General features: G+C 41.6%; 1 protein-coding gene across 1 annotated transcript in view; it reads left to right on the top strand.

The window, feature by feature from the left end:
- PER3 (period circadian regulator 3) overlaps positions 1-14,560 on the top strand; it is a 32,427-nt gene that overhangs the window by 605 nt on the left and 17,262 nt on the right. The window contains exons 2-10 of the mRNA XM_027843930.1: positions 2,282-2,715; positions 3,050-3,195; positions 3,967-4,082; positions 5,367-5,568; positions 8,507-8,555; positions 9,232-9,374; positions 10,862-10,940; positions 11,756-11,862; positions 13,688-13,844. Of these exons, the coding sequence (XP_027699731.1) occupies positions 2,564-2,715; positions 3,050-3,195; positions 3,967-4,082; positions 5,367-5,568; positions 8,507-8,555; positions 9,232-9,374; positions 10,862-10,940; positions 11,756-11,862; positions 13,688-13,844 (1,151 nt within the window). The 5' untranslated portion in view covers positions 2,282-2,563. The remainder of the gene's footprint in view (positions 1-2,281; positions 2,716-3,049; positions 3,196-3,966; positions 4,083-5,366; positions 5,569-8,506; positions 8,556-9,231; positions 9,375-10,861; positions 10,941-11,755; positions 11,863-13,687; positions 13,845-14,560) is intronic.

Below are 14,560 nucleotides of genomic sequence, written 5' to 3'. Positions count from 1 at the left end.
ATACAAAGAAAGGCAGCAGTCCCTACCCTCCAGGGGCCAAGCACTGAACCTTTATTAAGTGCCTACTGTGTGCCAGGCTCAGTGCTAAGTGCCAGGGATACAAAGAAAGGCAACAGACAGACCCTACCCTCCAAGAGCCAGGCATTGAGCCTTTATTGAGTGCCTGCTATGTGCCAGACTCTGTGCTAAGTGCCAGGGATACAAGGAGAGGCCACAGATAGCCCCTACCCTCCAGGAGCTAAGCATTGAGGCTTTATTTCAGAGAGCTCCCAGTCTGATGCAGAGAGGCATCATGCCCACGACTGTGTACGTACACCATGTAGAGAGTGTGAAGGGGAGGTAATTTCAGAAGGAAGGAGTGGGGAGGGGAGGACCAGGAAAGCTCTCAGAGTTTGAAGAAAACCAAGAGTGGGGAAATGAGAAAGGATGGCCAGTGAAAAGGATAGAGAGAGCCTGATGGATTTGGAGACAGGAAGATCTGGTTTCAAATCAAAGTCACTTAACTATTCTGTACTTTGCTTATCTTTAAACTGAGGGTGTTGGATTAGATGATCTCTGTTGTTGTTCAGTCATGTCTGACTCTTCCTGACCCTGTGGACCATAGCACGCCAATTCTGTCCCTGGGGTTTTCTTGGCAGAGATACTGGAGTATTTTGCCATTTCCTTCGCCAGTGGATTAAGGAAAACAGAGGTTAAGTGACTTGCCCAGAGTCACATAGCCAGGAAGTGTCTCAGGCCAGACTTGAACTCAGGTCTTCTGACTCCAGGGCCAGTGCTGTATCCACTGAGCCACCTGGCTGCCTCCACATGGCCTCCAAGATCCCTGTAAATCAGTGATCTTGTGATCAGGAGGATGGATGCGTGAGATCTTGTGGAGTTAGAATTGACAAGAGTTGGCAACTAATTGGATATGGGAATTGGGAAAGGAAAGACAAGCATGACTCCACATGGAAAATCTCAGTTACTGGAAGGTCCAGGGGGCCCTCAGCAGAAATAGGGGAGTTTGGAGGAGGGTTGTATGGGTGTGGTGTCCTGTGGGAAGCCTTTCCCGATTGCTTCTCTGTTGGCAGCCTGGAGTGGAGGATAAAGAAATGCTGGAGCCAGGTGATGACATTTCAAGTCACACTTGCGACACTGACTCCCTGTGGGACGCTGGGCACACTTTTAACATCCATGAGTCTCAGCTTCTGTGCTGTTGTGAGCACACTATCCCATCATTTAGCATAATGCCTGGCACAGAGGAAGTACTTAATAAATGCTATTGTTATTCATTCATAAGATGGAGGAGTTGTACTAGATGACCTCAGAGGTCCCCTTCAGCTCTAGATTTTTGCTATGATTCCAAGATCTGGGTTCAAATCCTGCCTGTGACACACAGTAGTTGCATGTCACCTAGAGTGGGGGGCAGCCAAATGGTGTAGTAGATAGAGCAACAGGCCTGGAATCAGGAAGACTCATCTTCCTGAGTTCAAATCTGGCCTCAGACACTTACTTGCTGACTGACCCTGGGCAAGTCACTTTACCCTGTTTGCCTTAGTTTCCTCATCTGTAAAATGAGCTGGAGAAGGAACTGGCAAACCACTTCACTATGTTTACCAGGAAAACCCCAAATGGGGTCACAAAGAGTCAGACACGACTGAACTGACTCAACGACAGGTTTGTGTGACCTTCTGACAAGTACTTAACTTTGCAGTACCCCTAAGCAGCTCTCTTGACCGCTGACCAAATACTAAATGTATACCTTCTAGCGTCGCCTCTGCCAGTGAAATCGCAAGTTCAGACCCCAAATACTTAACCGCACACACATCTTTGAAGGCAAGGGCTATTTTCCTGTTTCATCTTTGTATCCCCACCTTCTGGCACAGTGTCACAGTAGATGCTTAGTGGACACTGGCTTCATGGGACTGGTAGTGAGTGTAACGAGCACTGAATTTGGAGTAGGTGACCTGGGTCCAAACCCAGACTACTAATGAAAAAAGACACTCTGGTACAATGGAAAGGATGCTGGATTTGGTCCCAGGACCTGGGTTTGAATCCCAAACCTGCTCTTTACTAGCTAAGTGACATTGGCAAAGTTGCTGCATCTCTTGGGGCATTAGTTTCCTCATCTATAAAGTGGTGAGATTAGGCCTTTAAGGTCCTCCTCACTCCAAGATCTCATGATCCTATGAAGTTGAATGCTCATCTGTGTCTCTGAGGGGAGCCACTGACATTTTCATCTTGGTTTCAGGTGTTAAATGCATGTTTTACTTCCCAACTTTTCTTTGATTTTTTTTTTCAGATTGAAGTTGTTACACTTTAGTGAAACAATAAGGCACTGAAGTTCCTTTTTATGGAAAATAGGGAGTCCAGAAAAAATTTCCCCCCAGTGAATGGCAACAATTAGTTACTCATCTTGCATTTCACCAGTCAGCTGTAACAGAAAATGTTGTGTTAGGTGATGGCATGGACCAAAATGAGAACTGGATCATCATCATTACTGATTCCAAAATAGAGAACACATTTACTTAGAGCCATCGGTATTTAGAAGCCAGAGAAGAACGTCCATTGTGAAGGCCTAGAAATGCAGAGCGGTAAGTCCGATGGCAATGACTCCAGTGGAAACGAATTTAATGGACCAGAGTCCAGTGGGACAGATTCCCTTGATAAAGAATCCAATGAGATGTGGAAACAAGGCTTCAAACGGCAAGGCAAAGCTGGTGCCGACAGCATCAGGTGAGTTCGTGTTTATTTTGACCAATTTTCGTTCATCATCCAAGAGGAAAGAGCAAAAAAGACCAAGTTTTTATCGTTAGAGAAGACAAACCTGGGATTGAGATGGGAATATGTCTTGTGGGATGTGAAGATCTGGGAAAAGTAAACTAATAAGGAATAGACGTGAAAAGTCAATAGTAGGAAATGGAGGCTAGTGACCAGCAGCAAAATAGTGGAAGCCAGGAGGAAGGGGAGAGAAAAAGAAAGCAAGTCCACCATCAGTGATGAAACGTCCATTCGTCAAGGAAGAGAAACATCTTATGAAGGTGAAACTTTACCTCTTACTGTCTTTCAGCGAGCAGCAGGATCGCAACAAGACTTCTGAAGAACTTATGATGGTGGTCCGAGAGATGAAAAAGTATTTCCCCTCCGAGAGAAGTCATAAACCAAGCGTTCTTGATGCCCTCAACTACGCCCTTCGCTGCGTGCACAGCGTTCAAGGTAGAGCTGACTCAAGATAAAAGTGAATAGTTGGGCCAGCTCATTGTAAGCCCCAGCTCCACCAGAGTTGTTGCCATGGGTTTAGAATGTACAGAATAAACCAAATGCATTCCTTTCATTAAGTGCATTGGAAGAGTAAGATCATGATTAATATAAAGTAATTTGTCTGACAAAAGATGAGATTTTTTTTTAAGAAATACTGATTTTTAATTTACATTTGATCAAGTACAAAATCCTTTTTTAAATAGAACTGCAGTTAATTAATAATCATATAAAAAATAAACTGCCAGTACCACTCTTTCTTATTTTCTCTCTGTTTTTTTCCTCAAAATGTTCTTAAGGTACACGCTCTAGTCTATACCTATAACTTTTGCATCTTTACAGATACTCTATGCTAATTCCAGCAGCAAAAATAATAGATTTCTCTTTTAGCAATGTACACTGCCTATTTTCTTTTTCTGGAAATTTGTGGGGTTGCTACCTAAATGTGTTTGTGGTATGTTCTTTGTATGATCTAGGAAATTTTCATGAGGAAATCTTTCTATTGAAGAAACCCTCAAAATTCAGTTTGTACATTTGCTTTAAACATAATATCACTGGGTTTATAGGTTTCTAATGCATAAATCACTATATATAGCAAATTTAACATGTAATAGGATGGTCTTATTATAACTTCAAACCATCTTATAAAAGAAAATGCAACTTAAAGAGTCGGTTGTAGAAACTGTTAACATCTTCATCATAGCACTTACGTTTTTCTGTTGTTCTCAGCCAACAATGAGTTTTTCCAGATTCTCAGACCAAATGGAGCCCACCAAGCAGATGTGACTAGGTATAGCCTTGAGGAGCTGGCTACCATCGCTTCCGAACACACGTCTAAAAACACAGTAAGTGGTCCAGAATTTGCCCCGTCCTTCTCTACTATCTTCCCAGGACTTAATCTACAAGTAGGTTTTTACAGTAGAATAAACTGCATGTTTTAAGAATTGTAATCTGAGGTAGATAATGGGAGAAAGCCCAGGTAAAGGTACTTCTGCCATTGTCTCAGAGAGAGTCTAAATGCCCAGAGCATCTTGCAGTGGCCAATTTGTTTTGGTTACAGTGTGGTTCATATGTCTGTAGTATTTATGCCCAAGTTCATTCCAAAGTGAAATGGAGAAAAGTCATTTCCACCAGGTGGCCATTGTCTTCATTTCACAGCTGGGTTTTATGCTGCTATTAGAGTCATTTTCATTTATGGCTATCTTAGTTACCTTATTCTTCAGACTTTTGCAAACTGTATTTCTAGAACAAGCGAGTTTCTAGCCATTGCTTTGTCCTCAAAGATAACAGATGAGGCTGTATTTCTTTATAGAGAATCTTTTCACATTAAACAAAATCCTGAGCCTTCCCTTCCCTTGTACATTGTTTGATATTCTAGAAATCGGTGAACACCACTATGGTGCTTTGAAATCATAGCCCGGTTTCAGCTTAAAATAAAAGTAATGAATTTAGTGCTACCCTCTTAATATAGCAGAGACCCTTCAACAAGCGTTTACTGGGTACCCTATATGGGCCTTTTAAACAGAGTGTTATAGGAGTAGGAGTAGGGGCTGGGGAGGCAAGCACATGTGAGGCAACTGAGGGATCTAACAGTGAAAGATGACAGCTGCTTAGTCCTCAGAGCCAAGTGTTAAAGTGTTAAGTAGAGAGAAGGCAGACCAAGCACATGGAGGGATCTGGACATGGGTGTGACATTCAGAGACAGATTACTTTAAGACTTAGATATATTGTTTGGCCAGGGTCACATGGTAGATAGAGGGCCAACAGTTCTGGGACAGAATAGAACCTGGCCTGCCTCTGATACATACGGTGTGACCATGGGCAAGCCATGTAACCTTTCAATGCCCAAAGGAACTCTCCCGGGGAGCAGCTTATGGGTGAGTTACTGATGTGTGTTAGCTTCTACATCTTGAGTCCTTGCACCATTGAAGTCATAGGTCCATGCAAAAAATGATGGTTTGGCCGTTTGAGGATTGAGATGTCAGACAACCCAAATGTTATAGTGCTATTTTAGAATTTTATAAAATTAATTTTGTTACTGTTTGTTGTGAGTTGTAAAAGAAAATTACCCTCTGGTGGCTATTGCTCGTAGAGGTTAGATGTTTGTACTTTTAAAATGTCTTTGACAGGATACCTTTGTGGCAGTTTTTTCGTTTCTGTCGGGAAAGTTGGTCCACGTTTCAGAGCAGGCCACTCTTATTCTGAACTGTAAGAAGACTTCCTTGGCATCTTCCCCATTCGTCGAGCTGCTAGCCCCTCAAGATGTGAGGGTGTTCTACACACACACAGCCCAGGCCCATCTTCCATTCTGGAATGTCAGCACCCAAACAGGTGACAGGAGCAGTGCTCATAAACTCCAATGAAAAAGGATTCGTTTGTCTTTAAGTAATTTAGAACCGAGCATGTTCAACATAAAAAGCAGCTAGTAAGACCAGCATTACCCAGGCATGAGAACCTGAGGTGCTGAAGCAAGCAAATATTTTTAATAATTGATTTTTAAATGCGGTAAAAATCTGATAGTAAATTTGTTCTGATTGTTGTTAGATTAATTCTACTTTGCACACACACACAAATGTCAGCTTAGGACTGCATGTACATTGCAAATGTAACTAACATAAATGTTGGCCCTCATATGTCTAGTTAGTGTATATTTTTCCTGTTTTGTCTACTGTGTTTCTGTTCACATAGGTTTTAAATCCCACATAAATTCTGATTGAACGCAGTGTGAAATCTCTTTTTTCTTTCTTTCTCGTCTCTAAACTTCCAAGGGCTAGCTGAATTTTTTTTAAGCTCAGACACATTTTCTTGTTTTAGAAATCTCTAACTAGGAGGTTCCTTTTGGCCTTTTTTTCCATGTCTTTGTATTAATCATTGCTTAATCCTCAAAAGGTGTTTTTTCTGTTGTCTTTGTAAAGGGTTTCTCTTCCCAGGCACTTTAGGAATTCATTGTCTTCTTTTTTCTCCTTCTTTTTCAGCAGTACTGTTCCCTTCCTTGAGCCAGCAAATGGTGTTGGACACTTGCTCTTCCAATTATAGACATTTGTAACCAGTCTTTTGCCTGATATTACATCATTACTTGAAAGTTGTCCTTTTCTTTATAGACTGAGACTCTTCTTTCTCTTAGCTCCTCCTATCATTCTAAAGTGTTCTGTGAAATCTCATTACTCTTCCACTCTTTCCCTGTGTCCTTTTTTTAATCATTCTTTTCAACATCAGTAATTTTCTTGTGTCCTTTCACAGTCAATTACAAAAGCTTCTTGAGGACAGGGATTGTCTTTCTTTGTTTATCTTGGTGTCTTCAGTGTCCAGCATAGTACATTTCATCAGAGTGCTTTGTATGTACTTACAGTAAGATTCAGGGCTCTACAGTTTTCATGTTCTTCCCCAAGTCTGTTTTTCTTCTACATCTGTTCCTCAGTGATCTGCCCCAGTTTTTCTGATTTTCCTCTCTTTACCATTTATTACCCCTTTGCCTCATGGAACTCAATCCTCAAAGCTCTGAGAGGCTGAAAGTCTATGCCTTCTGTCATCCTGCTTGAGTCTCTGCTCTGGGGTACTTGTGTGTACTTACCTTAGGAATATTCATGTTGCTTACTTCCTTTCCTCTGCATCATTTCTAGACTTAGACCTTGTTTCCTGGTTTCTTCTGGCCTAAGCAGTGAATTGTTGGAATGTGGTCCTTACGTTTACTACCAGCCTTGTTGTAAAATCATTCTTCTTTCGTTGGACTTCCATTCCCTCATTCATGTTTGAAGGAATAAATGCAAATTTGAGTGTTTGGGGACTTGGGGCACAAGTCCATGCCCTTTAGTCATTTTCATATTTCATAAAAATATAAATAACTTATAGAGGAAAAAGTCAAGAGCCCCTAGGTTATCACCAGTATGACTATAGTAAAGCTTTGGATTTGAAAACCTAGTCTGAGTCACACTTGCCTTTCAAAGCCCAGCTCCATTGCTGATGACTTGTGTGATGTCAGGACCAGCTATACCTCACTCTTCAGATCTGTACCATGAAGCTTCTGGCCTAGGGGATCTCTGGGGTCCCTTCCACTCTAGAACTCTGGGATACTTTGAAGCAGCCCTGTGCTTAGGAAAGTTTATTCTGCAGTAGATCACCTTCATAATTCTGATATTGGGAAATTTGACTCTTTTTCCGTTCTGTGTTATATATCATGTAGCAGGGGTCAGTTCGGCATATTTGTAAATCTGTGTCATAATGGAGTTTTGTTCATTTTTAATGATATTTATATAATAGTATGGTTCAAACCGTTTCAAATCTTCTAATCTTGACTGTAGGTAATATATTTATGTTTATATAAATAAACATGAACTCTATAAATATGTAAAATTTTAAATTTAACAGGACTTGGACATTAGGTCAGACCAGTGATCATTCAGTGGCACCATATGGTATTTTGTGTAGCTGTTCTCTGTAACATTGCCTCACAAAAGTTTGAGGTTGTATGACAAATGAGCTTGGTTTTTCTTGAATAACTTTTTATGGATTGATGATCAAAGACCTTCTTGAAACCTCTTTATCTTCTGCTTGTCCAGTGTATTGAGGTAGCAAGCTCTTTATATCTCCTAGCCTAGCCCCTCTTTTGTAACGTAGTTCTTCCTTTTGTTATCCTTCCACTGCCTCATTGTGATTTTAAGGAATGGGATCTGTGAGCAAGTCTAAATATGCTCATCAGTAGCGCTTATAGTGTTCTAAATTTTGGTCACATCCTCCTTCCTGCCCCTTTACCTTTCCAAACTAGGGGCCTAACTTTTTTGCCTCTCCTTATTCAGAATTCTCTGTGTTTCCTTGAATTCTTGATTTCCCTTTCTCTGGACCTCTGCCAAATCTTCCCGTTGCTTGAAATGCAGTGATTGGAACAGCAGACAGTATTCTAATATCTTAGAATTCTTGTGTTCTGTCTATTTCCAGTGTCTTTTTAATGGGTCTAGTTTATCATCGTTCATATACAAGCTGCTGTGTGAAGCCATCATGGTCTAATTAAGCAGAGTTGTTGCTGCTGAGTGGAAGCTATTCTAGAGGTGATTAGGCCCCAGCGTACAGGAGAAGAGTGCATATGTTTATCCTATATATCATATATAACATACGGGTCTATCTAAAGGATGGGTACACTTTTCTGAAAGTCATTTTGTTTTCTTGACAGTACAGGAGCAGGGCCATAGCATTGATGGGGTAAGGAGAAGGAAGAACTTTGATGGCATTCTTTTGAGGTGGTCATTTGCAATCTGTTTGTATTTGTTTCTGGCAGCCTCCCAGTATGAATATTCTCAAGTGAAGCCCTTTTTCTGTAGAATCAGGTAAGTACAGCAGCCTTGGGTGGACCCCTCCCACACAAACTCCCCCTGGGAGGTGGGTGAGGGGAGGAGAGTCACATAGAAAGAAGTTGAAGACAAGGAGATCTTGGCCTTGGAGAAGAGGAGTTAGAGAGTAAGATGGCCAGTGAAGGATCCAGTTTAGGGTGTGGTGAAATGCTTGTGAGCCCAAAGTACCAAGTGCATGGAATCCTGAAAGTAGTCTGAGGCCTACAGTAGGTTCACGGCAGCAGCAGCAGCAGTCCCAGAAGTGAGAAGGGCCAAAAGCAATAGTTTGGATGCTAGGGAGATGGAGAGGTAAAGTGAGGCAGCTCTGTTATGGCGGTGAGATTTAAGATGGTTCTACCCACCTCGCCATCACAGAGCGATTGGAGTAGTGAACAGAGCACCCGGAGTCAAAAGGACCAGGCTCCACTCTAGTCTCAGACACTTCACAAGTGTCTTCATCACTGTCTGCCTCAATTTCCTCATCTTTCAAGCAAGGGGATTAGACCTGATGATTTGGGCATGGTGGCAAGATTAAACACACTTTTCTACTTTTGAAAAGAAACACATTTATACCTTTCCTATTCAGAGAAGTGATTGCGAGAAGTTTGCCTATTTTGCCCAACCATATTCTAAGTAGCATCATCAATTAATCAATCATGTAAAATTTCCTCAGGGGAGGTAAAGGCCGAGAACAGGAAGCCCATTATTATCCATTCCGGATCACCCCATATGTGATCAATGTATACAGTTCTGCTGACACAGAGTCAGAACCCTGCTGCCTCACTCTGGTCGAGAAGATTCACTCTGGTTATGAAGGCAAGTCAATGCTTTGTTCATTTAGCTTGTAGAGACAGCAGCCTGTTAGGTGTGTGTGGGTGTGCGTGTGTGCGGGTGTGTATGTGTGTGGTACGATGCACCTGTATGACAGGTGTGTGAAGGCCCTGGTCCCTGAAAGCAGACTCTAGGACGAGAGAAGAGGCATGGCACAGGCCAGCCCGCAGCCTTGCTTTCCTGGGATCTGCCCAGGTCCTGTCCGTGCACATCTCTGCTGGGGATTTGGGGCACAGGGTGGGGGCCTGCTGGAAGCCATTCAATCATTCAGCTCCCTTGTGCAAAGCGATGCCAGTAAGAGATTGTGCTTCACAGCGAGTTCTTGTCAAATGAGTTCATTCATTTGGCACTTACTAAGGGCCTGCAATGTGCCTGGCATTGTGCTAGGTTTGGAGGATCTGAAAGAAAAACCATTGTCTGCCCTCAAGGAGTTTACATTCTGTTGTGAGGATTAAGTTCTTCAGGGTGTTGGTCACTGTGACCTAATGGTTTGGGGGTGTGCATGAAATAGCATTGGGGTACAAGAGCAGAATAGTGACCTTACATCGCCCTCCCATATCCCACCTTCTCCTTCTTCCTCCCTCCCCCCACATTTTGGCTTAAACTTAGTACAACCTATACTTGCATATTTACTTCCCAAGTATATATGTGGCACACACATCCACGTTATTTTCCCCCTTTCAGAATGATTTTATATTAAGGGGAAGCCTATGTCTGGAGGCAGTAATTCCATACAGGATATCTAATGAAGACTGCAGCAGCAGAACACCAGTGGTCTTCAGTTTGCCTACTGAGATTCCCCAGAGACAGATCTCAGAATGTACAGATGGGAATGTTTTGTTAACTTTAAAAGTACTTAGATCTCTGATTAAAGTATAAGTTATTTTTTAGTGACAAAACTTTATGTCTAAACCCACATAATAAGCATCTATTGTTTAACATTACCACTTTAATTCACACAAGTCAGGAAATGCAAATACAGAAAAAAGCTTTTTGTAGTATTGTCAAATTTTATTTACTATGCGTTTCAGAAGGTTATTCTTTGTGTTTTTAGAAAATTTTTATTTCCTTAAATTTTCCCAGTTTTCTCCAGTGATCTTTAGATACCTTTTTACATCTCTGTAATTCTTAAATATCACTGTACTTTTTACATCTAAAATTTGAATTTAAGTCGCATTTTATATCTATTTTTATACTTTGTGCATTAGAAGACAGGGTCTGTGTCTAACCGTCCCCCTTCCACCACCATTTCAAAATCATGTAGATTAAAATGTTGATGGGATTTTAATGAAAATTGTCAGCATGTAAAATCATATTTCCCGGTGAAATTTGTGTCACTCATTTTAGAGAGATTTGTGTTGCGTATGTGTGCTCTCATTGTTGAGATAGATGACAAATTCACAAAATATCTTACTATGTAGTTAATGAGTATTTATTGGCATTTTGAAGATCTCAAATGTGTGTTTTCCTAGCTCCCCGAATCCCTGTGAATAAAAGGATCTTTACAACAACCCATACCCCAGGGTGTGTGTTTCTTGAAGTGGATGAAAGGTGGGTACTTCTGTAAGAAGGGAGAAGTGCATTTCTGAACACAGCTTCCCATTCAGTAGATTGAGATTTACATTGTTGGAGCACATGACTTTACTGTGTTTTACGTCTCTCTTTTTTTTTGTCTGATAAACTAGATCTTACCATTTTAAAAAATTTAGTTCCAGTGACTATCTTAGCTAAAAATGCTTTGTCTTTTCCCCTTTACAAAGAGCTTGCCCCGTGTTATCTTACTTGATCTTGACAGTAGCCCCATCAGGTAGGCAGAGCAGAGATTACCTCCTTTGCAAATGAGAAAGCCAGGTCTGGCAAGAAGGAGGGACTTACCCAAGGCTCCGGCTCGTCCCCTTTGGACCTCACAGCTGCCCAGTTAGTTAGGATGGTGGTTGAGTATGATTGACCTGAAAAAGTCTTCACATCTGAAAGAGAAGCTGAAACCGGCTGCCCTGGATCCAAGGCTTGGGTTTTGTTTTGGTCTGTTTGCCATATGATGTAGCCCCCGTCACACAGCAAGATTCCTTCTTCGCCTGACAGTGGGAGCTGCTGGGGGGACAGTAACTGTAGCTGCAGAAACTGGTTGCTCTCATTTTATAGCTACAGGAAACCTCTGTACAGTTAGCTTTTACAGAGTCTTCCTCGGAGGCTCCCTTAAAGTCCCAGCTCTCAGCCATCATCCTAGACAGGAGCTTTGTGCACTCATTTTGCTACTTGAAATTACCTTTGGGGGGAGAATACTCAAAATTAGATTTGGTTGGAAAGTGTTCACAAATCTTATCATTTTTGGATTTTTCCTCTGTGTTGCTGTATGTCAATCCCAGAGCTGTGCCTTTGCTAGGCTACCTTCCTCAGGACCTGATTGGAACCTCCGTCTTAATGTACCTGCATCCGGAAGACCGTCCTCTGATGTTTGCTGTGCACCAAAAAAGTAGGTGAATGTTTCTGTATGGGAAAAGGCTTTTCTCCCATGCATTCTACATCATTTACTATTTTCATTACCCCAGCTCATAAGTCTGAACATTAGACTTTGGGTTTCAACCCGATGAGCAAAGTATTGAATCAATTTGAGCCTGCTGCTAATTTTTAATATGTTTTGTTGATCTCTTGTCTTTATATCGCCTGTGTTCCCATTGTATCCCTCCCCTCTTCCCTTCTCAGAGAGCCATCCTTTATAACGAAAGGGAAAGAAGTTCAGCAAAATTAACCCAAATATCAAAAAAGGCTGATGTTTCGTGCAGTGCTCCCCACCCCTACCCTCCCACTTCTGTGAAGAAAGAGGCGGCGGGGCTCTTCTCCCGTCTCTCCACGAGACAGCTGGGATCCCCATTTGTCTGCACACAGCATTGATTGCAGGGCGGTGATTCTTCCCGTGGATGTCATTCTAGGGATTGGGTCTGTTGTTTTCCTCCATCTGCTCCTTCACTTGGCACCAGTTTCTCTAGGTCTTCCCCTGCATCTCTGGAACATCCGCTCTACCACATTTTACTCTCCTGTACTCCATTTACCCCGTATTCCTGTACCAATCCCTCACTCCGTGGTTGGTTAGTTGTTCCTGTCCTTGGCAACTGCAGAGATCAGTGCAGTGAATATGTTGGTTTGTGGTGGTTTCATTTCACATTGATCTTAGGACATATGCCCAGTGGTGAAACCCTTGCGTCAGAGCATGAGGGCCTGCCTGTTAGACACTTTCTTTACATAATTCCAAATTGTTTTCCAAAACAGCAACAGCAGTGTACAATTCCACCAACCATGCATTAGTTTGTCTGCCTTTGCGCAGCTGCCCCAACATTGATTCTCCCCATCTTTTGTTATTTTTGCTCATTTGCTGAATGTGAGGAGAGACCTCCGAGTTGTTTTGATTTTTGCATTTCTTTTATGATTAGTGATTTGGAACATTGTTTCATGTGGTTGTTTGCAGATTTTTTTCCCCAGTCACTTCTACCTTAATTTCAATCATCTTATCCCTCCGGGGGTGGGGAGACAGTTAGGTGGCATAGGAGATAGAATGCTGGACCTGGAGTCAGGAAGACCTGAGTTCAAATCTAGCATGAGATACTTCTGTGTGACCCTGGGTCAGTCACTTGACCTGGAACTGTTTCAGTTTCTTTATCTATAAAATGGAGACTAAAAATAGCCCTTACCTGTCAGAGTTTTTGTGAGGATCAAATGAGATATTTGTGAAGTGCTTAGCACAGTGCCTGGCACACAGTCGGCACTATGTAAATGTTAGCTATTATCATTATTATTTTCAGTTTCATAATCAGAATTACCTGTCTTATCTTATGCAATCCCTTCTGTCCTTTATTAGGTTACAAATTCACCCTTCAGCCATAGTTTGCAAAGGTATATGATTATTAATCATTATTATTTAATGGTGTGATTTTTTTATATTTAGGTCACTTACCATTTTGAATTTGTTATGGTATATGGTGTTAGATACTGACCTAAACATAATTTCTGCTAGACTGCTTTATAATTTTCCCAGCAATTCTTATTGAATAGAGAGCTCTTTCCTAGGTAATTTAGGTTTTGGAATTTATTGAACACTAGGGAATTTTTTAAGAACAATACTAAATAAATCTTATGTAAAAAGAAGAAAGATTTTAAATCCTTTTTCGTTGTATTTTTAAAAGCAGTTTACTAGAAAACCCAAGAAGGAAATCAGTAACTTCAGAATAGATGCATAAATGCTTTTTCTTGACCAGTGTTTTTATGTTATACTAATTGTGCTTCCATTTTGCTGCTTTTTGTAGTCTTGAAGTATGCAGGCCAACCTCCCTTTGAACATTCACCTGTTAGATTTTGCACTCAGAATGGCGATTATGTCATATTGGATTCCAGCTGGTCCAGCTTTGTGAACCCATGGAGCCGGAAAGTTTCCTTCATCATTGGCCGACACAAAGTCCGGACGTAAGTCAGTGAAGACGCTGAGTCTTCTGCTAAGCCTTTCCTCCTGGGGACTGTGATAGTGTTCACAAGGGTTATCCAGTTCATGGCCATTTGGGCTTCCAATCAGCTTTCGATAAAGGAATCGTTCTGCTTTTAGGGACGATGAGACTTCGCTCCTCAGTCCTCTGGATTAGTCCTTGTTCTTTTAATTTCCTGTGTCTCCAAACTAGAAATATGAAGTGACTGTAATTTTTCCTTTGAAGACCAGAGTTTTCATCATTATGATGTAGTCATGACTAACTGTAGAATAGTTGACTAACAATTTCTAGCAGAAATAAAACCATTATTTCTATTTTTAAAATATCTTAAAGCATTTACTTTAACATGGATGACTCAGAGAAGATGAAAATAACGATCTGTATTTCAGATATATAACAGGTAACCAATGCTCACACGATTCTTATAGCATTAGCAGCTAATTGGCCCAAAAGAGAGAGAGTAGGCCGTAGCAGCTGGAGGATCTGAGTTCCATTCCTGCCTCAGTTACTTGTGAACTGTGTGTCCCTGGGAAAGTCACTAAGCCTCTGTTAGCCTTAATTTCCTTGTCTGTAGAAGTTAAGGGCCCTGCCTCACTGGAGCATCCCGTGAGCACTTTGTAAATGCATGCTGGCTATTGTCATTACTAAGAGAGCTTGGGCTCCTTTAGAAATGCACAGACTGGGGGGGGGGGGGGGGGG

This window comes from Vombatus ursinus, unplaced genomic scaffold (assembly GCF_900497805.2).
Source record: "Vombatus ursinus unplaced genomic scaffold, bare-nosed wombat genome assembly UNPS02014932.1, whole genome shotgun sequence".
Taxonomy (NCBI): domain Eukaryota; kingdom Metazoa; phylum Chordata; class Mammalia; order Diprotodontia; family Vombatidae; genus Vombatus; species Vombatus ursinus.
This window is presented reverse-complemented; position numbering and strand designations above follow the sequence as displayed.